Raw genomic sequence first — 24,492 nt, 5'->3', positions numbered from 1 at the left:
ATTCCAGGCCTTGCCGTCAAAATACGTTATGCAGCAGGCGGCCTTCCGCCAGATGTTCCTTGTTTCCGTAAATCACTCCCATCCCTGGTTCTGGCGGAGAGAGGCCGGTGGAGATTGCTCAACCTCTCAATAGCTTTGGGTTTCCTTAAGGACAACCCGCAAATTTTGCCCAACCTCAAATCCTGAAGGTCCCTCAAGAGGCCTTCGTAACGGATCTTCAAAGCAAGATTGCTTTGATGAAGTTGAAGAGGACTTCAATTCCCAGAATGCCCCAGACACCGTGGTTAAAGTCCACTCATCTTAAGCATAGAATTCTGGGAGATGAAGCCCATTTATCTTAAGCATGGAATTCTGGGAGATGAAGTCCACCCATCTTGAGTGTGGAATTCTGGGAGATAAAGTCCACTTATTTTAAGTATGGAGTTCTGAGAGTTAAAGTCCACCCGTCTTAATCATGGAATTCTGGGAGATAAAGTCCAGACATAAGCGCAGAATTCAGGGAGTTGAACTCCATCCATTTAAGCATGGAATTCTGGGAGATGAAGTCCACCCATCTTAATCATGGAATTCTGGGAGATGAAGTCCACCCATCTTAATCATGGAATTCTGGGAGATGAAGTCCACCCATCTTAATCATGGAATTCTGGGAGATGAAGTCCAGACAGAAGCATGGAATTCTGGGAGATGAAGTGCATCCAACTTAAATGTGGAAATCTGGGAGAAGAAATCCTCCCACCTTAAGCGTGGAATTCTGGGAGTTGAAGTCCCCACGTCTTAAAGTGCCCAACACTGAGAAACCCTGCCCTCCATCCTTCCATCTTCCCTGCCCTGGTGGCATGTTGGCCTACAGACCCATTACTCCCAGCCCCCCACCCCACCCCAACTCATGTTGGGTATGGACGATGGTAACCGTAATCCCCAGGAAGGCCTGACGACCAGGCCCAGGCCCATCCTTGCTGAGGTAAATTGGAGGAAAACAGACCGCCGCATCCTGCCCAGTTCCCCCCTCTCCCCCCCCCGCTCAATTAACTTCCAAGGAGAAAATAAAACAGGCGCAAAAAAACACAAGCTTCGCACACGTGCGTGTGTCATGACCAAAAAAAAAAAAGCACCGCTGCCAAGAGAGAGTGCGTTGCGAGCCACACTTCCTCGCCAGAGCCAAGGCCTCCCCTGGCGCTCCAGAAAGAAAGCAAAAAAAACCAAAACAGGGACCCTCTTGCCAAGCCCACCTCCACAAGGAACATCTCAAAGGAGTCAACTGAAAGGGCTTCTACACACACACCACGACACACACACACCCCAACCCGCGCATGCGTGCAAGTTCCCTGGAGGGGACCTTGGAGGTCTTCTAGTCCAACCCCCTGCCCAAGCAGGAGGCCCTAGACCACTTCAGACAAATGGCTGTCCAGTCTCCTCTTAAAAGCCTCCGGTGTTGGAGCACCCACAGTTTCTGGTGGCAAGGAGTTCCCCTGGTGAATTGTCCTCCCTGTGAGGGAGTTTCTCCTTCATTCCAGGTTGCTTCTCTCCTTGGTTAGTTCCCCTCCGTTGCTTCTTCTTCTCCTGCCTTCAGGGGCTTTGGAGAATAGGTGGGCCCCCTCCTCTTTTTTGTGGAAGCCCCTTAGATATTGGAGGATGCTATCATGTCCCACAGAATAATAGAGTTGGAAGGGACCTTGGAGGTCTTCTAGCCCAGCCCCCAGAGCCTACATCATTTCAAACAAGTCACTGTCCAGTCTGTTCTTAAAAGCCTCCACAACTTCTGGTGGCAGGCTGTTCCACTGATTCATGATCCTCACTGTTAGGTGTGCTCTGTCTGTCTGTCTGTCTCTCTATCTTTCTATCCATCCATCCATCCATCCATCCATCCATCCATCCATCTATCATCTATCTATCTATCTATCATCTATCTATCTATCTATCTATCTATCTATCTATCTATCTATCTATCTATCATCTATCTATCTATCTATCTATCTATCTATCTATCTATCTATCTATCTATCATCTATCTCTCTATCTATCTATCTACATCTATCTATCTTTCTACATCTATTTATCTATCTATCTATCTATCTATCTATCTATCTATCTATCAGTATCTATATCTATCTATCTATTTATTTATCTATCTATCATTTATCGTTCATCCATCCATCCATCCATCCATCTCTATCTATCACCTATCTATCTATCTATCTATCTATCTATCCATCCATCCATCTATCATCCATCCATCCATCCATCCATCCATCCATTATCTATCTCTCTATCATCTTTCTCTCTATCTCTCTTTCTCTCTTTCTCTCTATCTACATCTATCTATCTATCTTTCTACATCTATCATCTATCTATCTATCAGTATCTATCTATATCTATCTATATCTATCTATCCATCCATCTATCATTCATCCATCCATCCATCATATATCTATCTATCTATCATCTATCTATCTATCATCTATCTATCTATCTATCATCTATCTATCTATCATCTATCTATCATCTATCTATCTATCTATCTATCTATCATCTATCTATCTATCTATCTATCTATCTATCTATCTATCTATCTATCTATCTATCAGTATATATGTCTGTCTGTCTGTCTGTCTGTCTGTCTGTCTGTCTGTCTGTCTATCTATCTATCTATCTATCTATCTATCTATCTATCTACTTGGTCTCTCTCTCTCTCTCTCTCTCTCTCTCTCTCTCTCTCTCTCTCTCTCTCTCTCTCTCATCTATTTAATCTACCTCATACAGAGTCATAGAATCGTAGGGCCGGAAGGGACCTTGGAGGTCCTCTAGTCCAACTTCCTGCTCAAGCAGGAGACCCTGGACCATTTCAGACAAGTCTCCTCTTAAAAACCTCCAGGGATGGAGCCCCCACCCCTTCTGGTGGCAAGTCCCAAAGGTGCTTTTTTTTCCAGCGGGCAAATGGACTTTCTTGGGTTTTTTTCTTTTGAAGTCATTTCGCTTCTCATCCAAGAAGCTTCTTCCGTTCTGACAGGATAGTGGGGAATGGAAGGATTGACCTATCCTATTATTTTTATCCACTATCCTGTCAGAGCCGAGGAAGCTTCTTGGATGAGAAGCAAAATGTCTTCAAAAGGAAAAAAAAAGCACGAGAAAGTCCAGTTGCCTCCTGCAAAAAGCATCTTTGGGACAACCACGGGTGATGGAGAATCTCTACAGACTTCTGGTGGCGAGGCGTTCCGCTGGTGAACTGGTCCTGCCTGCTGCAGGAGGAGGGGGCAAAAGGTGGCCGTATTTATCGGTCATGAAGCTGAGGTAGATATCTACCCTCCCAACTGGATCAGGCAAGGGTGACAGAGCCCCAGAACAGCTCTCCCGAAATCGAAAGGTGGTCGTGAGGAGGAACTTCCAAACTTGGTGGGATGCAAAGCTACCAACCTGTTGTAGTCGCGGGCCACCAGCAAAAGGTTCTCCCTCAAGTTCCTCAGGTCCTCCTTCCGTTCGTACACCTCCACCACGTAGTGCGGGATCTCAAACAGCACTCGCTCCCAGTAGTGAATTTCCACAAATAGTTTTAGCAGGTGCCTGGAGAAGGAAGAAGGAGAAGGAAGGAGGAAGGAGGAGGAGGGAGGAGGGAGGAGGAAGGAGGAGGAGGAGGAGAGAGAATCAGAAGGAGAAGGGGAAGGAAGAGAATAAGAAGGAGAAGGAAGAAGGAGAAGGAAGGAGGAAGGAGGAGGAGGGAGGAGGAAGGAGGAGGAGGAGGAGGAGGAGAGAGAATCAGAAGGAGAAGGGGAAGGAGAAGGAAGATGAAGGAAGAAGGAGGAGATTAGAGAAGGAGGAGAGGGAAAAGGAGAGGAGGGAGGAGGGAGGAGGAGGAAAATGAGAATAAGAAGGAGGAGGAGGAAGAGGAAGAGGAGAAGGAGGAAGGAGAAGGTGGAGGAGGAGAAGGAAGAATGGAAAGGAGAAGGAGAAAGAATGAGGAAGAAGAAGAAGAAGGGGAAGGAAGAGAACAAGAAGATGGAGGAGGAGGAGGAAGGAGGAGCAGGAGGAAAAGGAGAAATAAGAAGGAAGGAGAAAGAGAAAGGAGGAGGAAGGAGGAGGAAAAGGAAAGAGGAGAGAGAATCAGAAGGAGAAGGAAAAGGAGGAGGAGGAGAAGGAAGAAGGAGGAGGAGGAGAAGAAAGAAGGAGGGAGGAGAAAGGAAGAGGCGGAGAAGGAAAAGGAGAGATAATCAGAAGGAGAAGGAGGAGCAGGAGGAGGCGGAGGAATAAGAAGGAAGGAGAAAGGAGAAAAGGAGAGAGGAATCAGAAGAAGGAAGAGGAGGAGGAGAAGGAGGAGAAGGAGAAGAAGGAAGAAGGTAAAAGAAGGAGGAAGGACAAAGGAGGAGGAAAGAGAAGGAAGAGGAGGAGGAAAAGGAGAGAGGAGAGAGAATCAGAAGGAGAAGGAAAAGGAGGAGGAGGTGGAGAAGAAATAAGAAGGAAGGAGAAAGAGGAAGGAGAAGGAAAAGGAGAGAGGAGAGAATCAGAAGAAGGAAAAGGAGGAGAAGGAGAAGAAGGAAGGAGGAGGAGAAGGAAGAAGGTAAAAGAAGGATGAAGGAGAAGGACAAAGGAGGAGGAAAGAGAAGGAAGAGGAGGAGAAGGAAAAGGAAAAGGAAAAGGAGAGAGGCGAGAGAAGGAGAAGGAGAAGGAAAAGGAGGAGAATAAGAAGGAGGAGGAGGAGGAAGAAGGTGAAAGAAGGAGGAAGAGGAGAAGGGGAAGGAGAAGAAAGGAGCATGAAGGCCCCATGAGACGGTGGTGGAGCGCCAGGGGCAACCAGCTCCTCTCCTCTCCTTCCCGCCTTTTCCCTCCTCACTTGTCAAAATTGATGTCCAGCATCCCCGGCTTCTCGGCACTCAGGATGAGGAGAGGCGTGTCCAGGCGCTTGAGGCTGTCCTTGTCCAGGCCTTGCGTCCACTCGTGGAAGGTCTTCCTCTCGATCTCGTCCATGGCCTGGACCAGGAGCTGGTAGGTCTGGAAGCTCTCCTCTCCCGTCCCAATGTGAGGGATGAAGTGGGCCTTGGTGAGGCACTGGCCAAAGAGGGAGAGAAAGGGACCGTAGGAGAAGACGCTGCGGGAAAGCTTGGAGGGCGGCGTTAAAGGTGTCAGCAGTGCAGAATCCTTGCGTTGCCGTAAATTACAGGGGTATCCAAAATTGGCAACTTTAAGACTTGTGGACTTCAACTCCCAGAATTCCCCAGCCAGCAGAGCTGGCTGGGGAATTCTGGGAGTTGAAGTCCACAAGTCTTAAAGTTGCCAAGTGTGGACACCCCTGCCGTAAAAGATACAGGTTCAGCCTCCCTTGTCTAGCACCCTTGTAACCTCGACTGTTCATTGACTATATTCTCGTCTACATTTAGTCCTCAGCTTATAACCTCTCATTTAACGACCGTTCAAATTCCCAACAGCACTGAAAAAAACGTGACTTGTATGACCGTTTTCTCACTGACGACCGTTGCAACATCCCCGTGATCCGAATTCGGACGCTTGGCCACCGGTTCGTATTTATGATGGTCGCCATGATTCCCCTTTTTGCGACCGCCTGACCGTCCAAAGTCAATGGGGGAGCCCGGTTCACTTAATAACCGGGGGTCTAACTTAACAACGGCAAGGGATTCGCGCAACAACGAGAAAGATGGTAAAAATGGGGCCAAACTCACTTAACAACTGTCCTGCTTAGCAAGGGGGATGTTGGGTTGAATTGTGGTCGTAAGTCGAGGACGACTTGTGAAACAAGTTCTTGCCAATTTTGTGTTCAAATCGTTATCAGGAGAGGCCAGGAAAGCGAAAAAAAAGGCCTAAATCACAGGTAGCCCTCCATTTATGACAATTGGGCCCAACATTTCTGTTGCTAAGTCAGACCGTTGTTAAGTGAAACATTGCCCTATTTGACGACCTGCTTTGCCACAGCTGTTAAGTGAATTGCTGCAGTAAGCAAATGTGGATTTCTCCTTGGCTTTGCTGGCCAGGAGGGGAATCGCATGACCCCCTGGGAGACCGCGACCGTCATAAATCCGAGTCACTGGCCAAACGGCTGGATTTTGATCACATGACCACGGAAATGCTGCTAACAGTCCTAAGTGTGAAAAACGTCCCCTTTTTTTCAGCACCGTCCTAACTTCGGTCACTAAATGAACCGTCGTAAGTCAAGGACTACCTGTCCTTCCTTGCAGCTACCACGCACCTGTCAAAGGGGAGGATGGCTGTGCGTGTGGCATCCTAACGGTACCGCCCACGGGCTCCTGGCATCCGGCCGGGGACTGCGAAAGTTGGCAGGAGCCCACCGTTCCCTGCCTGCCAAATCAGAGCGCCCATGTTCCACTCCCCGAATCTTTTGCTCCCCTCGCCCTCTGCTCGGTCAACAGGAAATTGCAAATTAAATCCCCACCCCACCCCGTTGCCCACAAAGACACGTTCGGGTGGGCGTAATGGAAGAAAACAACACATGCCACCTAGGAAAAGGGTGCCAACGGTCTCGGCGCCAAGATAAAAGTAAGACATGTTTTCGGAAAAACCAGCTGCCGTTAGCATCGGTTGACTCAGCGGGCGCCTGTGCCAGCTGGCCTAGCGAGGGGTCGCTTCGTCAGCACTGGCGAGGGGCGCAGAAGCGGGGAGGGGGACGCTGGCTGCCCACCCGTGCCCTCCCGAGAACGACAAGAGGGGCATCACCGATGAATGCATCCCCTCCGCTCTCCAAAACCTGCACCAGCCGTTCCGTAGGTGCTGCCTGGGAAGGAAGCCATCTTGCTTTCCATCGGCGGAGGGGCAACCCGAGGGTTTGGATCATAACACCCATGAGGCACAGCCCGTAAAACCAAACGGGGGAGAGAGAGAGAGACAGAGAGAGACAGACAGACAGAGACAGAGAGGGAGGGGGAGAGAGAGAGAGAGAGAGAGAGAAAGAGAGAGAGAGAGAGAGAGAAGGAAAGAGCACCTTGGGGAAGTCCACACAGATCTTAAGTGTGGAATTCTGGGAGTTGAAGTCCTGCAACCTAAAGCACGGAATTCTGGGAGATGAAGTGCCTCCATCTTAAGCAGGGAATTCTGGGAGATTTGAAGTTCATCCATTTTAAGTATGGAATTCTGGGACATTTGAAGTCCTCCCATCTTAAGCAGGGAATTCTGGGAGATGAAGTCCACCTATCTTAAGTGTGGTATTCTGGGAGATGGTGTCCATCTATTTTAAGCAGGGAATTCCGGGAGTTGAAGTCCTCCCATGTTAAGCATGGAATTCTGGGAATTGAATTCCACCTATCTTGTGCATGGAATTCTGGGAGTTGAAGTCCATCTATTTTAAGCAGGGAATTCTGGGAGTTGAATTCCTCCCATGTTAAGCGTGGAATTCCAGGAGTTGAAGTCCTCCCATGTTAAGCATGGAATTCTGGGAATTGAATTCCACCTATCATGTGCATGGAATTCTGGGAGTTGAAGTCCACCTATCTTAGAGTTGCTAAGGTTGAGAAAATTCTGGGAGATGAAGTGCATCCATCTTAAGCATGGAATTCTGGGAATTGAAGTCCATCCATTTTAGACAGGAAATTCTGGGAGGTTTGAAGGCCATCCATTTTAACCATGGAATTCTGGGAGATGAAATCCTCCCACCTAAAGCATGGAATTCTGGGGATTGAAGACCATCAATTTTAAGAAGGGAATTCTGGGAGTTGAAGTGCATCCATCTTAAATGTGGAATTCTGGGAGTTGACGTCCTCCCATGTTAAGCATGGAATTCTGGGAGTTGAAGTCATGCATCTTAAGCATGGGAATTCTGGGAGTTGAAGTCCACCTATGTTAGAGTTACTAGGGTTGAGAAAGCTTCCTGTAGAAGGGACGTGCTCCTCCTCCCCTGCTCCAGATAGTAAGACGATCAGAATGGAGATGAGACATCAACAGATGAGGCATTAGGAAGGACTTGTTGACAGGAAGAGCTGTCAATCCAACCCGTGGAACTGATTGACAGAGAGGGATTTCTTCCCCTTCCCCGCTGGTTTTCAAACTGAGGCTGAAGAGTCCCCTAGCGCGGTGTAGATGGTTCCGAATTCTGCCGGGTAAAGAAGGCTTGGCTGGATGACCTCTGAAGGCCCTTCCAACTCTTGTGATACTTAGCCTCCACCAACAGTGAAATAGAGTTGTGCAGTCATTTTCATGACCTTTTTTCGTTCCTAAGACGGACACGAGCAGCAAGGGACACCGACAGGACTCCAAACCAACACTGAGAAAGCAAGTATCTAAACAGAGAGCAAATCCCACTGCCTTCTAACACTGATGACGCTACCTAGTTGGGTCACGAAACGTCTGTAAGAAAGCAACCTAACTCAGAGCACTAAGGATTCCATCGTCCTCCTCCTTCTCCTCCTCTTCATTTCCCACCTTCTCTCCTTCCTCTCCTTCTCCTTCCCCCGCTCCACACATCCCAATCCCTTCAAGCGCTGATGACGTTACCTAGAGGGGTTGTGAAACGTCTGCAAACGAAACGCCTTCACAACGACCTCTACAGGTAGTCCTCGGCTTATATTATAAACCATTCATTTAGCGACCGTTCCAGGTTACGGCGGCACTGAGGAAGTGACCCATGACCCTTTTTCACACTTACGACCGTTGCAGAAGCATTCCCCGTGGTGGACACGATCGAATTTCAGATGTTGGGCAACCGACTCACGTTTATGACGGTCGCAGCGTCCCGGTGTGTGTGTGTCTGTGTGTGTGTCGTGAGTCCCCTTTTGTGACCTTCTGACCAGCCCAAGTCCGTGGGGGAATCCAAACTCACTTAACAACTGCGTCACTCGCTGAAGAACCACAGCGATTCCCTTAGCGACCGCGACACAAAAGGCCGTAACTCTCTGCCAATGTCTTGCTTAGCGACGGGGCTGAATCGCGGTCATAGGTCCGAGGACTGGCTGCATTTCAAAGACTGGGCACATCGCCCATCACACGCTACTAACATTAAAGCCAGAAAAGAGCTTTTTGTTGTTGTTTTGCGGTCCATAAAAACCATTCTCGCCCTCCCTCTTGAGGGGAAATTTCCCCCAGGAACGATTTCGGGGGGAGCCATTTTGTTTTTGGCCCATTTCTCTTATTTTCCATTTTCGAGAAAAGAGGGGAGGGGGGGGCATTGCGTTTTGATTGACGGCTGGAAGGCCAGGTTGTTTCTCTCCCGGCGTATAATTAAAGCTGCTAAAAGGAAACCAGCGAAGGAGGATGGGATTCAGGTAAAGAGCGCAAAAGCAGAGGGGGGGAAAACAAAAAAAGGAATGGGTAGCCGTAAACAAAGGCCTTAGTATTATTATTGTTGTTGTTGTTGTTGTTGTTGTTGTTATTATTATTAATTGATTATCTCACAGTCAGCCAGATGTTCAGACTGTCTGATATTTTTATCTCCTCCTCCTCTTCTTCTTCTTCCTCCTCCTCCTCTTCTGCTTCTTCTTCCTCTTCTTCTTCTTCTCCTCCTCCTCCTCCTCTTCTACTTCTTCTTCCTCCTCCTCTTCCATGCCTCTTCCTCCTTCTCCCTTCTCCTCCTCCTCCTCTTCTTCTCCCTTCTCCTCCTCCTCTTCCTCCTCATTCAGGCCTTCCTCTTCCTCTTTCTCTCTCCTCCTTCTCCTCGTCTTCTTCCTTCTTCTCTTCCTCCTCCTTCTTCATGCCTTCCTCTTCCTCCTTCTCTCTCCTCCTTCTCCTCCTCGTCTTCTTCCTTCTTCTCTTCCTCCTCCTTCTTCATGCCTTCCTCTTCCTCCTTCTCCTCTTCTCTTCCTTTTCTCCTCCTCCTCCTCCTTCATGCCTTCCTCTTCCTCCTTCTCCCTTCTCCTCCTCTTCTTCTCTTCCTTTTTTCCTCCTCCTCCTCCTTCATGCCTTCCTCTTCCTCCTTCTCCCTTCTCCACCTCCTATTCTCTTCCTTTTCTCCTCCTCCTCCTTCATGCCTTCCTCTTCCTCCTTCTCCCTTCTCCTCCTCTTCTTCTCTTCCTTTTCTCCTCCTCCTCCTTCATGCCTTCCTCTTCCTCCTTCTCCCTTCTCCTCCTCTTCTTCTCTTCCTTTTCTCCTCCTCCTCCTTCATGCCTTCCTCTTCCTCCTTCTCCTCCTCCTCTTCTCTTCCTTTTATCCTCCTCCTCCTCCTCCTTCATGCCTTCCTCTTCCTCCTTCTCCCTTCTCCTCCTCCTCTTCTCTTCCTTTTTTCCTCCTCCTCCTCCTTCATGCCTTCCTCTTCCTCCTTCTCCTCCTCCTCTTCTCTTCCTTTTCTCCTCCTCCTCCTCCTCCTTCATGCCTTCCTCTTCCTCCTTCTCCCTTCTCCTCCTCCTCTTCTCTTCCTTTTTTCCTCCTCCTCCTCCTTCATGCCTTCCTCTTCCTCCTTCTCCCTTCTCCTCCTCCTCTTCTCTTCCTTTTCTCCTCCTCCTCCTTCATGCCTTCCTCTTCCTCCTTCTCCCTTCTCCTCCTCTTCTTCTCTTCCTTTTCTCCTCCTCCTCCTCCTCCTTCATGCCTTCCTCTTCCTCCTCCCTTCTCCTCCTCCTCTTCTTTTTCCTTCTTCTCTTCCTTTTCTCCTCCTCCTCCTCCTCCTCCTCCTCCTTCATGCCTTCCTCTTCCTCCTTCTCCTCCTCCATTCTTAATTTTATTTTTAGCCAGTGGAACCGAAAGAGGGATCTCTCCACACTGTTTTTCACGCGGAGAGCACTGGGAAGCAACAATCTTTATTTACAAGCAATTTCCTCAACTTACGACTACCCAACGGAGGCCCACATTTCGGTTGCTAAGCGAGATCCTTGGCAAGCGATTTTTTTGACTTTTCTTGCCACAGCTGTTAAGTTTGTCACTGCAGTTGTGTAGTTGCCCACACACCGGTTAACTGAATGCGGCTTCCCAAACCTGATCCGAAGGTTTGATATTCAAATAAATAAAATCACTTGTTAATTTTACATTTGTTGCTTTTTCCACCTTCCTGATCTAATAGGCAGCTTTGGGATTTCCTGATGGGGGGCCCTGTCCAATGCAGGCAGTCCTCGACTTACGACGAGGCCAACATTTCTGCTGCTACATGCGAGACATTTACGAAGGGAGTTCCACCCCATCTTTCTCAACCAGAGTCGTTAAGTGAACCACTGCAATTGTTAAGTGGTCATTAAGTGAATCCAGCTTCCCCCCCCTTGACTGGCCTTGTCAGAAGGTCGCAAAAGGGGAAATCACGTCACTATCTGGGACCTGGCAACCATCATAAGTACATGCCTCTGAATTTTGATCACATGACACCCCCCCCAGGGAGGCCACCACGGTCGTAAGTGTGAAAAACGGTCCCCAAAAACTTTTTTCAGGGCCGTTGTGAGTTTGGACGGTCACTAAACGAATGGTTGCAAGTCGAGGACTGCCTGTAGACTATTACCCAGGAAAGATATTTGAAAGTGGAACATATGTACCACCTGTGCCATGGCGAAATAGGTCGTAAGATTGGGCACGATTTAAGAACCTCTGTGCGTTGCGAGAGGAATTCTGGAGGGGCCCCATTGCGGTCGTTATCTGAGGACTCCCTGTAAAATATCTTCGCCGTTGTGTTGACAGCCACCCAACTGAACCAGGAGCTCAGAAGGAGCCATTCTGGGAAGCTATGGGAGATGCCCTCAGCTCAGTCTCCAACGTAAATTAAGGACTCCCTGTAAAATATCTTCACCGTTGTCTTCACAGCCACCCAACTGAACCAGGAGCTCACAAGGAGCCATTCTGGGAAGCTATGGGAGATGCCCTCAGCTCAGTCTCCAACGTAAATTAAGGACTCCCTATAAAATATCTTCACCGTTGTCTTCACAGCCACCCAACTGAACCAGGAGCTCAGAAGGAGCCATTCTGGGAAGCTATGGGAGATGCCCTCAGCTCAGTCTCCAACGTAAATTAAGGACTCCCTGTAAAATATCTTCACCGTTGTGTTGACAGCCACCCAACTGAACCAGGAGCTCACAAGGAGCCATTCTGGGAAGCTATGGGAGATGCCCTCAGCTCAGTCTCCAACGTAAATTAAGGACTCCCTATAAAATATCTTCACCGTTGTCTTCACAGCCACCCAACTGAACCAGGAGCTCAGAAGAAGCCATTCTGGGAAGCTATGGGAGATGCCCTCAGCCCAGCCTCCAACCCAGCTTTTCAGAAGCACCAGCCATACCTTCATGGGTCTGTCCACGCGCCGCCTGAGGGCGCGCATCCAGTGGGCCATGCCTGAATAATGACACATGTATGGCGTCAGGAATGGGACCTTCTTGCTGAGTTCCTTGTTGACCAGTGAGAGCTCCCGGTTGAAGAGCATGAAGACGTCCACCGTCTTCTTGTCGAAGGTGCGCTTGATGGCCTGAAGGAAGGAGAAGACATCGGTTGGGACAGGTCAAGGGTGGGGTGGGGGTGTCCTAGACCTAGAAGACCGCCGAGGTCCCTTCCAACTCTCTCGTTCCATTCTGTTAGCAGGTTCTCCTGCATCTCCCCCAGCTTCCAATCTAAGTTGGATTCATTTCCAATTTCTTCTCCAAAGCGCCTGAAGGCAGGACAAGAAGCAACGGGTGGAAATCAATCAAGGAGAGAAGCAACCTGGAGTTCAGTTCCTAACAGTAAGGACAATCTTTAACCAGTGGAACAGCTTGCCACTGGAAGTTGTGGGTGCTCCATCGATGGAGGTTTTGAAGAAGAGACTGGGCAGCCATTTGTCGGAAAGGGGATAGGATCTCCTGCTTGAGCAGTGGGCTGGACTAGAAGACCTCCAAGGTCCCTTCCAGCTCTATTCTGATTCTCTTCTATTCCTTGAACCTGCTGTTTTCAAAACTAGGCAACCTGAAGATGGGTGGACTTCAACTCCCAGAATTCCCCAGCCAGCCATCTTGGAGTTGAGGTCCAGCCATCTTCAAGCTATCAAGGTTGAGAAGACTGTTCTGGTTTCTACCACCATGTTCCTCACTTCTCTCTTGCGCTCGCATGCACGTCGCAACTGAGGAGATCTGTTGCTTCGGTTGAATTCCCTTCCCGGCCAAGGGATTCTGGGAGTTGAAGTCCAGGTCGGGAAAGGCTGTGCTAAGGCATTCAAGCTCAACCTCAACAACTTGATGATGGGTGGATTTCAACTGCCAGAATTCCATCCTTAAGTTACAGTAGGTGGAAACAATCTTCCAGAATCCCATGCTTATGATGGATGGACTTCTAACTCCCAGAATTCCCTGCTTAAAGTGGGAGAACTTCAACTCCCAAATTTCCCTGCTTAAAATAGATGGACTTCTAACTCCCAGAATTCCATGCTTTAGATGGGAGGACTTCAATTCCCAGAATTCCATGCTTTATATGGGAGGACTTCAACTCCCAAATTTCCCTGCTTAAAATAGATGGACTTCTAACTCCCAGAATTCCCTGCTTAAGATGGGAGGACTTCTAACTCCCAGAATTCCCTGCTTTATATGGGAGGACTTCAACTCCCAGAATTCCATGCTTAAAATAGATGGACTTCAACTCCCAGAATTCCCTGCTTTATATGGGAGGACTTCAACTCCCAGAATTCCATGCTTAAAATAGATGGACTTCTAACTCCCAGAATTCCCTGCTTAAGATGGGAGGACTTCTAACTCCCAGAATTCCCTGCTTTATATGGGAGGACTTCAACTCCCAGAATTCCATGCTTAAAATAGATGGACTTCAACTCCCAGAATTCCCTGCTTTATATGGGAGGACTTCAACTCCCAGAATTCCATGCTTAAAATAGATGGACTTCTAACTCCCAGAATTCCATGCTTTAGATGGGAGGACTTTAACTCTCAGAATTCCCTGCTTTATATGGGAGGACTTCAACTCCCAGAATTCCATGCTTAAAATAGATGGACTTCAACTCCCAGAATTCCATGCTTTAGATGGGAGGACTTCAACTCCCAGAATTCCCTTCTTAAAATAGATGGTCTTCAATTCCCAGAATTCCATGCTTTAGGTGGGAGGATTTCATCTCCCAGAATTCCATGCTTAACATTGTTAAGTTGCTTCAACCCTTCCAAGCATCATTCAAGAGACCCAAATACCATTTTAGGTCTTTCAAGCCATTCTTCTGCTGGCTAAGAAAACTGGGCCACAGGTCCACCAGGTGACATTTTAGCACTGATACAGCCATTCTTGGAAGCCCTGTCTTTCCTTCCCCACCCTCCCCCACCAGCTGCCTCCCATCTCCCCAGTTCAGCCCTGGTTGGTCCAAGCGTACCTCTCGGGATGACAAATGTTGGAAGATATCCTGAATCTCCACCCCGTGTTCTACGTCCTTCACCGTCTCGAAAGCGGAAGTCATTAAGTTCTGGGTCATGACTTCCAGATCCTTGACTCCTGCGCGGAAGCTGATGGCACAAGAAGAAGGGAGAAGAAGAAGGAGGAGGAGAAGGGAGGAGGAGGAGGAGGAGGAGGAGGAGAAGGGAGAAGAAGATGAACATGAAGAAGGGAGAAGGGAGAAGAAGAAGGAGGAGAATAAGAAGGGAGAGGAAGAAGAAGATGAAGACAAAGATGAAGAAGGAGGGAGTATGGAGAAGGAGAAGAAGAGGAAGGGAGAAGGAGAAGAAGAAGCAGGGAGAAGGAGAAGAAGGGAGAAGGGAGAAGAAGGAGGAGGAGGAAGATGAAGAAGGCGAAGGAGGGAGAAGGGAGAAGAAGAAGAAGGGAGAAGGAGAAGAAGGAGAAAAAGGAGAAGAAGGGAGGAGAAGAAGGGAGGAGAAGAAGAAGGGAGAAGGGTGAAGAAGAAGGGAGAAGGGAGAAGGGAGAAGGGAGAAGAAGAAGAAGAAGAAGAAGAAGAAGAAGAAGAAGAAGAAGAAGAAGAAGAAGAAGAAGAAGAAGAAGAAGAAGAAGAAGAAGAAGAAGAAGCTCTTGTAAACCATCTGGAGCTCATGGTGGACCTCCATGGCCCACGTCCCATGGAGCTCTCCTTCCCTCCCCATGCTCCCCACCCAAAGGAAGACCCGTCTTTTCTTCCTTGGAGAAGTGGACTTTTCTCACCGGCTGAAGTCTTCATGCCAGCTGGTGTTCTTCACATCCAGAATCCCCCCTTTCACGTTCCGGAGGTTGTTGAGATATTTATTGAAGGTCTCCTCGATCTCCAGCAAGCTCCGGGTCATCTGAGGGCCTTGTTGACCAAAGAAACAGGGCAGCGGGGTCTGTTTGCCGTCTTCCCAGCGGGCGAAGTGCTGCTGGCTCTCGCAGACCTATCAGGAAAAGGAAGCGGCTCTGATCACCATCTTCCCTGGGATCTACAGTTGTGGCCCTCCAGAGGATCTGACAGCAGAGTTGGAGAGTGAGGAGGTTGGGGAGGGACATGGGCCAGTCCTGGAGTCTGGGGAAGGCTCGGATGAGGGCTCTGCGTCGGAGGCAGAGAGGGGGCCAGGGCCGTCCGACAGTTACCAGCTGCCTTCGGAGTCGGAGATCAGTGAGGCAGAAGAACAGCTGGAGCCTGTTCCCGATGTGCGCATGCGCAGAGTGCCCGGGCAAAGGGAACAGCTAAAGAACAGGGATCGACTCGGGAGTAAAGCCACAGGTGGACGGCGAATGGTCCCTCCCAGAAGAAATAAAAGAGGAGCGACAGGGGAGTGGAGTTTGCAGGAGGCCATTAGTTCCATTCATTCGGGTGAAGAACTGCTGCTGACTTCTTGCCAAGGAATTGCTGCTACAGCGTGGAGTTTAGAAGATATCGGCCTGGCAGCTCTCCAAGCCTGATCAAGGTCCGTAGTGGTGAAATCTCATGAAAGACTGTTGGCCGGGACTTTGCTGGAGAGGCATTCCCTTTAATCTAAATAAAAGGGCTTTTGAGTCATCTACTCTCCGGGCACGAATCCAGCTGGCCCAGAGAATTGTGGGAAAAGATGCGAGAACAGGCAGCTGTCGACCAGGCTGGGAGATCCCTCCGTCCAGCCAATCCCCTCTTGCTCGGCACAAGACCGGATCTCAACGATGCCAGGGGGCGTCGATGGATTGCAGAGGAAGCTGACATGGACCGCAAGAGACGGTCGCTGCACACCTACCTCCAGGAGATCTTTGCAGCGTTGAACAAAAGCGTCCACCTGGGCGAAGATGCTCGTCTGGTCCAGGACCCATCCCTTCCCAGAAAGCCTGTCGGGAAGAGTCAGTCGTTAATAAACAATGAAGCAGTGGAACTCCTTGCCACCAGAAGTTGTGGGTGCTCCATCAATGGAGGTTTCTAAGAAGAGTCACTAGTCTGGAATGGTGCTATAGGGTCTTCCTGCTTGAGCGGGGGGGCTGGACTAGAAGACCTCCAAGGTCCCTTCCAACTCTGCGATTCTAACCAAGAGCAGGATCGGGGGGGGGGGGACTTGAGAGCATCTTCCAATACTTGAGCGGCTGCCCCAAAGAAGAGGGGGCTCAACCTATTCTCCAAATCACCCGACGGCGAGAGAAGAAGCAATGGAGGGAAACTAATCAAGGAGAGAAGCAACCTGGAATTAAGGAGAAACTTCCCAACGGGGAAAGCAATTAATTAACTAACGGAACCGCTTGCCACCAGAAGGTGTAGGTGCTTCAACACTGGAGGCTTTTAAGAAGAGATCGGACAGGCATGTCTGGAAGGGTCTAGGTTCTCCTGCTTGAGCGGCGGGTCAGACTAGAAGACCTCCAAGGTCCCTTCCCACTCTGCCATTCGGTTATTGTTATTCTCACCGGGGGGGGGAGGGGGAGATTGTGGGTCAGCAGCAAGCAGCCCAGAACCTTAAGAAAACGGGAGGGGGGGGGACAATTGGCTGATCTCCTTCATCTTCTCTCCCCACCCCCCCACCCCCCCATGGGCAAGAGGTTTCGGAAGAAATCAGCTAATCAGGGAAGGGCGAAGACGCACGCACTCCCGGGGACTAGGCTCAAGAGCTTAATCCGGGGCTGCGCGGGGGTCTTCGATGCCTTTTTGTATCTGGCTGGATATTGATCCAGCCCCCCCCCTCCCCTAATTTGAATTTCAAGAAGAAAAAGGAACACTTAAGGCTTAATTGTCAAGGACCAAGCGAGCACTTAAACCTGGCATCTCTAATCATAATGATGGATTATTTCTCAAGTGGGGAAGAAGCTGGGCGGGCGGGCGGAAGGGAGGGGGGTGGGCAGGAGGGAGGGAGGGGGGCTTAGGGAAGCGGCCCCTAGCAGGGCTGGAATTGTAGGGTTTCCCATCCAACCCCCCCACCCACCCCAAAAATTCGGGATTTTACTAAGCCATGGTTTGCCAGCTCTGGTGGCACGAGCATCAAACCAGGATTGCCAGGCGGGGTTCAAGGCCGTCTTTGTGGACAGGTAGTAAACCTCGACTTACCCGCATTCGTTTAGTGACCATTCGGAGTTACGACGGGGCTGAAAAAAGGGACTCGTTTTTTCGGACTTACAGCCATGAAGGGCGACTGGTTCTCATTTACGACGGTGACGGTCTCCTTGCGATCTCCCTTTGGCGTCCTTCTGATAATCAAAGGCCACGGGGAAGGCAGATTCACTTTACGACCGAGTGACTAACTTACTGGCTGCCACGATTCACTTAACAACGGTGGCAAAAGAGATGATCAAATAAGGCAAAACTCAGTTAACAAATGTTTCATTTAGCAGCAGACGTTTTGGACTCAATGGCGGTCATAAATCAAGGACTACCTGTAGTTTGTGGCCATCCATCCCTGGGATGGGAAAATACAGGTAGTCCTCGAGTTACGACCATAACTGAGCCCCAAATTTCTGTTGCTAAGTGACAGAGTTTTGTTCAGGGACTTTTGCACCATTTTGCGGCCTTTTCTTGCCGCCGTCGCAAAGTGAATCCTTGCAGTTGTTCAGTGAGTCGCACGGTCGTTCAGTGAATCTGGCTTCCCCCTTGACTTCCCTCATCAGAAGGTGGCAAAAGCGGACCAGCGGGATGTTACGACCGTCGTAAACGTGAGTCAGTTCTCAAGCATGCGAATGTAAATCACATGGGGATACCGTGACGGCCATAAGTGCGAAACGGTCAATTTTTGGGTGCTTTTTTTCAGTGTAACGGCAAACAGTCACCAAGCGAATCGTTCTAAGTCGAGGACTAGCTGCTAACGCCACACCCTTCCCAAAACAGGAGAGGAAATGATGCAAAGAAGACAATAAATGAAGTCGGATGGTCGCAAACATTATCCAAGGGGAAGGGACGACCGGAAAAATGCTAAAATCTGGATTTGGGCTTTGTGGCACGGCTGGGCGCCTTGTTTAACATCCAGGCGAAGCCCGTCGCGCTGACGAGGCAGGAAGGCGGCGGGAACTAAAGCAGCGTGCGACGGTCACGGCCAAGAAAAGACATGTGCAATCGTTCACAAATCGAAAGGTAACAAGCGTGAAAAGCGACAGCAACAGGAAGATAAATTGTTCAAGGGTGTCGGGCAGAATTGTGATCCAAAAAGCAAACAGGAGAAGGAGAAAATCCGAGCAAAACCCACAACGGGGGGATGGACTAGAAGACCTCCAAGGTCCCCCTCCAGTTCGGTCTATTCTATTCCAAATGCCACTTCTGGGAGAAGCGCGGGAAATGTAGAAGAAGGTCTAAAAAATAAACATTTGGGAATGTATCGCTTCTTCCGATACAGGGTAGTCCTCGACTTACGACCGCTGTTAAGTGAATGGCCGCCGTTGGTGAGTCACACCGTTGTTAAGTGAATAGGGCTTCCCTGTCGACGCTGCTCGTTTGAAGGTTGCAAAAGGGGATCATGGGATGCCGGCATGCTGTGACCGTCATAAATACGAGTTAGTTGCCGAGCGCCTGAATTTTGATGCCGTGGCCATAGAGTGCCGCAACCGTCGTAAGTGTGAAAAATGGTCATTTTGGGGTGCCGTTGCAGCTTCTAAAGGTCACTAAACGAATTTGGCTTAGGGGGGGGTTCAAAAAAACAAGGGAAAAAGCTTAGGTAGTCCTCGACTTCCAACAATTCGCTTAGTGACCGTTCAAAGCTACAACAGCCCTGAAAAATAGTGACATTTTTCACCCTTAACGTCCGTTAAGCGGTCACGGGATGAAAATTCAGACGCTTGTCAACTGACTCGTATTTATGACGGCCGCAGTGTCCCGGGGTCACGTGATTTGCTTTTGCGACCTTCCGAGCAGCTAAGTCCATCACTTAACGACCGTGTTACCGATTTAACGGCAGTGATTCACTTAACAACGGTGGCTTGAAAGGTCATAAAATGGAGCAAAAATAAACGTCTCACTTAACAACATACGTTTGGGGGTCAATTGTGGTCGTAAGTCGAGGACTATAAGGAATAGAGATCTTACCTCTGCTATTCTGCCTATTGTCTGAAAACCACTTTTTTTGCAGTGAATTTTAGACAGATTATTTACAGCATGTTAATCAATTTGGACTTAAAAATTAAAATGAAATGAAAAATGAAAATTAAAAGCCCCCAAAGTAGCCAGATTTGACAGGGAAAATGAAAACAACAGTTGCATGGCACCCATAAAATGGTGAAAAAATGAGAATAAAGCGAATTAGAGCAGAATATTTCCTGTTACAACCATTTTTAGCACAGGCCCTGGAAAGCCCAGGCGGTCGTTAAGCGAATCCAGCTTCCCAAATGGCCAGAAATCAGTTAGGGAGGTCGCTCATCGCGACCGCGTGTCCGTGGGACAGGCCGCAAAAGCCGTCCTAAATCCGAGCAGCGGCCAATCGCGCTCACTGAGGACTAGCCCCTTGGCCCGACGCAACTTCACCTGCCCCCGGACTCCTGCCCCTTACTTGTTGTGCATGTAGGAGGCCTGTTGGTAGCAGTCCTTCCAGGATGACATGCAGGAGATGCAGCTGTGCAACGTCTGGCGGGACGAGTTGATGTAGCCTTCGAAAAGGCGGTCCAAGGAAATGTCTTTGCAGCACATCTGGATGATTTTGTTGCTCATCTGGGGAGAAAGAGAGGCCTCGCCATCCAGCTTTGGCAACTTGAAGACCTGCGGACTTCAACTCCCAGAATTCCCCAGCCAGCTCTCCCCCCCCCCCACTTTGCTGAAGTCAAGATATATTACGCTTCCTGCATACCCACCGTCTATTAAGAAAGTTACCCTCCATCATTGATTGAGGAATTCTGGGAATTGAAGTCTACAAGTCTTAAAGTGGCGAAGGTTGGAGACCCCTGATTTAAGACTTGTGGACTTCAACTCCCAGAATTCCTCAGCCAGCTCTTTCCCCCCCACTTTGCTGAAGTCAAGATATATTATGTTTACTGCATACCCGCCGTCTATTAATAAAGTTACCCTATGCGGCTGGCTGGGGAATTCTGGGAGTTGAAGTCCACACGTCTTAAACTTACCAAGGTTGGAGACCCCTGATTTAGGGATTGTGGACTTCAACTCCCAGAATTCCCCCAGCCAGCTCTTTCTTTCACTTTGCTGAAGTGAAGATATATTACGCTTCCTGCATACCCACCGTCTATTAAGAAAGTTACCCTATGCAGCTAGCTGGGGAATATATATATATATATATACCAATGGGGAGGGGGGAAATAAAGACAGCCCACCCCCACCCCCACCTTCCGGAAGAGAGCGGTGATCCGTTCTCGGCTGTTGTAGTATGGGGAGTTGACCCACACGATCCGGACCAGGCTGATGAGGTGGGGCAGCTTCTCGGGGATATCTTTGGGCCGTAGAGTGGCCAGTTCCTGGAAGGGCTCCTTCAGGATGGACAGGAAGCGAAGGTTCGACTGGGCCTGCTCTGACCCATCCTGTAAAGCGACGGCAAAGAGCGAGGGGAGAGTTAGCCAGGGGAACAGCTTGCCACCGGAAGCGATGGGTGCTCCATCGGTCCAGAATAGTATTTAGGGTCTCTTGCTTGAACAGTGGGTTGGACTAGATGATCTCCAAGGTGAACTTCCAGCCATATGAATATCTATCTATCTATCTATCTATCTATCTATCTATCTATCAATCTATCTATCTATCTATCTATCTATCTATCTATCATCTATCTATCTATCTATCTATCTATCTATCTATCTATCTATCTATCATCTATCTATCTATCTATCATTCTTTTTGTTTCTTTCTTTTTCTTTCTTTCCATCTGTGTCTGTCTGTCCATCCGTCCATCCATCCATCTATCTATCTATCTATCCTTTCCGTCTCTCTTTTTCTCTTTCTTGTCTGCCATTTCTTTATCTCTATTATCATCTATTTATCTATCTTTTTTCTGTTTCTTTTCTCTTTCTTTTCTGGTCTGTCATTTTTCTTTATCTCTATTATATTTTCTTTCTTTCTCTCTCTCTCTTTCCTTCCTTCCTTTCCTCTATTATCTATCCATCCGTCCGTCCGTCCATCCATCCATCCAATCGAGGTTTAAAAGCAAAGATTGGACAGCTTGCAGCTGTATTTTTAATAAATCTTTTCCTCCCTCCCTCCCTCCCTCTTCATTCTTTCCTTCCTTCCTCCTTCCTTCTCCTTCCTTTCTCCTCCCTCCTTCCTTCTTTCCTTCCTCCCTCCTTCCCTCCTTTTCCTTCCTTCCTTCCTCCCCCTCCCTCCTTCTTTCCTTCCTCCCTCCTTTTCCTTTCTTCCTCCCCCTTCCTCCTTCTTTCCTTCCTTCTTTCCTTCGTTCCTCTCCCCTCCCTCCTTCTTTCCTTCCTTCTTTCCTTCGTTCCTCTCCCCTCCCTCCTTCTTTCCTTCCTCCCTCCTTTTCCTTCCTTCTTTCCCCCTGCCTCCTTGTTTCCTTCCTTCTTTCCTCCCTCTGTCCTTTTCCTTCCTCCCTCCTTTTCCTTTCTTCCTCCCCCGTCCTCCTTCTTTCCTTCCTTCTTTCCTTCCTCCCCCCTGCCTCCTTGTTTCCTTCCTTCTTTCCTCCCTCTGTCCTTTTCCTTCCTTCTCCCCCCTCCCTCCTTTTCCTTCCTCCCTCCCTCCCTCCCTCCCTCCCTTCATATAGCCTCTCCTGCTCAAGCAGAGGGTTGGACTAGAAGACCTCCAAGGCCCTAACACTCCTCCTCTTCCACGTTCTAAGCCGGCCAGGCCGAAGACCATCGGGGCAGCCCCCAGGCCCCCTCCCTGCCCCTCACCTGGATCTGCTTGGAGAGCCGCTGGAAGGGGGCCACGTAGGAGGACTTGGAGAGCACCAGGATGCCCTCGATGTGCTTCACCCCCTTCTGGCACAGCTGCTTGCTGATCTCCGACAGGTCGTGGCAGCGGTTCTTCCAAAAGGCGATCTCTTCCAGGGGGCCGGCGCTTTCGCGGCTCTCCACCGCCTCTTGCGCCCTCAGCACGTCCTTGATCTGACGGGTCCAGTGAATCATGGAAGCTGGGGGAGGCGGAAAGAGGGGGGTGGGTGGGCGATGCCTCCCCTTGGCACCCCTCAACCCGCCTGCCCCTTCTGAGCCACGCCCGGAGGGGGGCCAGCAAGATCCCGGAGGGGGGGGGCTCCAGAGGAATCGTGGGAAATAAAGATAGGGGAAGGGGGGGAGGTCAAGGCGCTTGGAGGGGGGCCCGGAGGGAGAAAAACCATCCTTCAAAGATGGCCACTGGTGGACTTCGACTCCCAGAATTCCCCAAGCCAGCTCTTGTTCACTTGGCCGAAAGCAACGTATATGACCTCCATCGCATTCCCACTATCTATTATATATATGGCCAATCGCCCAGGGACTGGGAGTTCTAGTTTTGCCTCAGGCATGAAAGCCGGCTGGGTGACTTTGGGCCAATCGCCCAGGGACTGGGAGTTCTAGTCCTGCCTTAGGCATGAAAGCCAGCTGGGTGACTTTGGGCCAATCGCCCAGGGACTGGGAGTTCTAGTCCTGCCTTAGGCATGAAAGCCGGCTGGGTGACTTTAGGCCAATCGCCCAGGGACTGGGAGTTCTAGTTCTGCCTCAGGCATGAAAGCCGGCTGGGTGACTTTGGGCCAATCGCCCAGGGACTGGGAGTTCTAGTTCTGCCTCAGGCATGAAAGCCGGCTGGGTGACTTTGGGCCAATCGCCCAGGGACTGGGAGTTCTAGTCCTGCCTTAGGCATGAAAGCCGGCTGGGTGACTTTGGGCCAATCGCCCAGGGACTGGGAGTTCTAGTTCTGCCTCAGGCATGAAAGCCAGCTGGGTGACTTTGGGCCAATCGCCCAGGGACTGGGAGTTCTAGTTCTGCCTCAGGCATGAAAGCCGGCTGGGTGACTTTGGGCCAATCGCCCAGGGACTGGGAGTTCTAGTCCTGCCTTAGGCATGAAAGCCGGCTGGGTGACTTTGGGCCAATCGCCCAGGGACTGGGAGTTCTAGTCCTGCCTTAGGCATGAAAGCCGGCTGGGTGACTTTGGGCCAATCGCCCAGGGACTGGGAGTTCTAGTTCTGCCTCAGGCATGAAAGCCGACTGGGTGACTTTGGGCCAATCCCTTTCTGTCAGCCCCACAACCTCACAGGGTTGTTGTTGCTGTGGAGAAAACAGGAGGGAGTTTGGGATAAGTTTGCTGCCTTGAGTTATTTTTAAAAATAATAAAGCCAGGATATGAATTAAATAAGTATGGAGGGAGGGAGGCTGAGAGGAAGGAATGAAGGAAGGGAAAGAATGAAGGGAGGAGATGAGGAAGGGAGGGAAAGAAGGAAAAAAGGAAGGAATGAGGGAGGGAGAAGAAGGAAGGAAGGGAAGGAAGGAAGGAAGGGAAGGAAGGAAGAACGGAATGTGGGAGGGAGAAGAAGGAAGAAGGAAGGAAGGAAAAGAAGGACATGAGAAAGGGAGAGAGAGGAAGAAGGAAGGAAAGAAAAGAAGGAAGGAAAGAAGGAATGAGGGAGGGAGAGGGAGGAAGAAGGAAGGAAGGAAAAGAAGGCAAGAAGGGAAAGAAGGAAGAAAGGAATTAGGGAGGGAGAAGAAGGAAGAAAGAAAAGAAGGAAGGACATGAGGGAGGGAGAGGGAGGAAGAAGGAAGGAAGGAAAAGAAGGAAGGAATGAGGGAGGGAGGGGAAGGAAGAAGGGAAAGAAGGAAGAAAGGAATGAGCGAGGGAGAAGAAGGAAGGAGGGAAAAGAAGGAAGAAAGGAATGAGCGAGGGAGAGGGAGGAAGAAGGAAGGAAGGAAAAGAAGGAAGGAGATGAGGGAGGAAGGGAGGGAGGGGAAGGAAGGAAGGACTCTGCCCACCCCCACCCTCCCATTTCCACTCCAAAGGCCCCCCCTCCCCAGCCCGATTTCCACGGTGCCCTAATAGAGATGTGGGCATCGCATAATTCAGCCAGCCAGCCTCTCTCTCTCTTTCTTTCTCTCTTTCTCTCTCTCTCTCCTGTCCGCAGCGCGAGACGTTCAATTGAATTTGCGCAAAGCGGAACAAATGAGCAGCGGGTCCAGAAGTGACGGCCGAGGGCTTCCAGCCGCGCCTTCCGCCTGCGGGGCCAGGAAAGAGACGCAGCCGCAGGCGGGAGACCCCCGGTTGGGTGGTCTCACACAAAAGAGGGGAGGGGGAGTTAAGCCCACCCACTCCACACAAATCGGGGAATAAAAGAGACGGGGAGGGCCCCCTCCGCCCACCCCGAAAATTGGAGACCCCCCCCCTTTTTCCAGGGGAATCTACGCTTGCGTATTATTCTAGGAGCCTGAACGCCAGTCCTC

General features: G+C 49.8%; 1 protein-coding gene across 1 annotated transcript in view; it reads right to left on the bottom strand.

The window, feature by feature from the left end:
* The window catches only part of LOC309402033 (dynein axonemal heavy chain 2-like), a gene marked incomplete at both ends in the record, with an annotated part of 46,044 nt that overhangs the window by 4,171 nt on the left and 17,381 nt on the right, over nucleotides 1-24,492 (bottom strand). The window contains 9 exons of the mRNA XM_081971519.1: nucleotides 3,412-3,558; nucleotides 4,823-5,037; nucleotides 12,134-12,316; nucleotides 14,189-14,318; nucleotides 14,965-15,170; nucleotides 15,984-16,071; nucleotides 19,692-19,849; nucleotides 20,476-20,667; nucleotides 21,982-22,220. Of these exons, the coding sequence (XP_081827645.1) occupies nucleotides 3,412-3,558; nucleotides 4,823-5,037; nucleotides 12,134-12,316; nucleotides 14,189-14,318; nucleotides 14,965-15,170; nucleotides 15,984-16,071; nucleotides 19,692-19,849; nucleotides 20,476-20,667; nucleotides 21,982-22,220 (1,558 nt within the window). The remainder of the gene's footprint in view (nucleotides 1-3,411; nucleotides 3,559-4,822; nucleotides 5,038-12,133; nucleotides 12,317-14,188; nucleotides 14,319-14,964; nucleotides 15,171-15,983; nucleotides 16,072-19,691; nucleotides 19,850-20,475; nucleotides 20,668-21,981; nucleotides 22,221-24,492) is intronic.

This window comes from Natrix helvetica, assembly GCF_964273705.1.
Source record: "Natrix helvetica genome assembly, chromosome: Z".
In the NCBI taxonomy this organism is placed as follows: domain Eukaryota; kingdom Metazoa; phylum Chordata; class Lepidosauria; order Squamata; family Natricidae; genus Natrix; species Natrix helvetica.
This window is presented reverse-complemented; position numbering and strand designations above follow the sequence as displayed.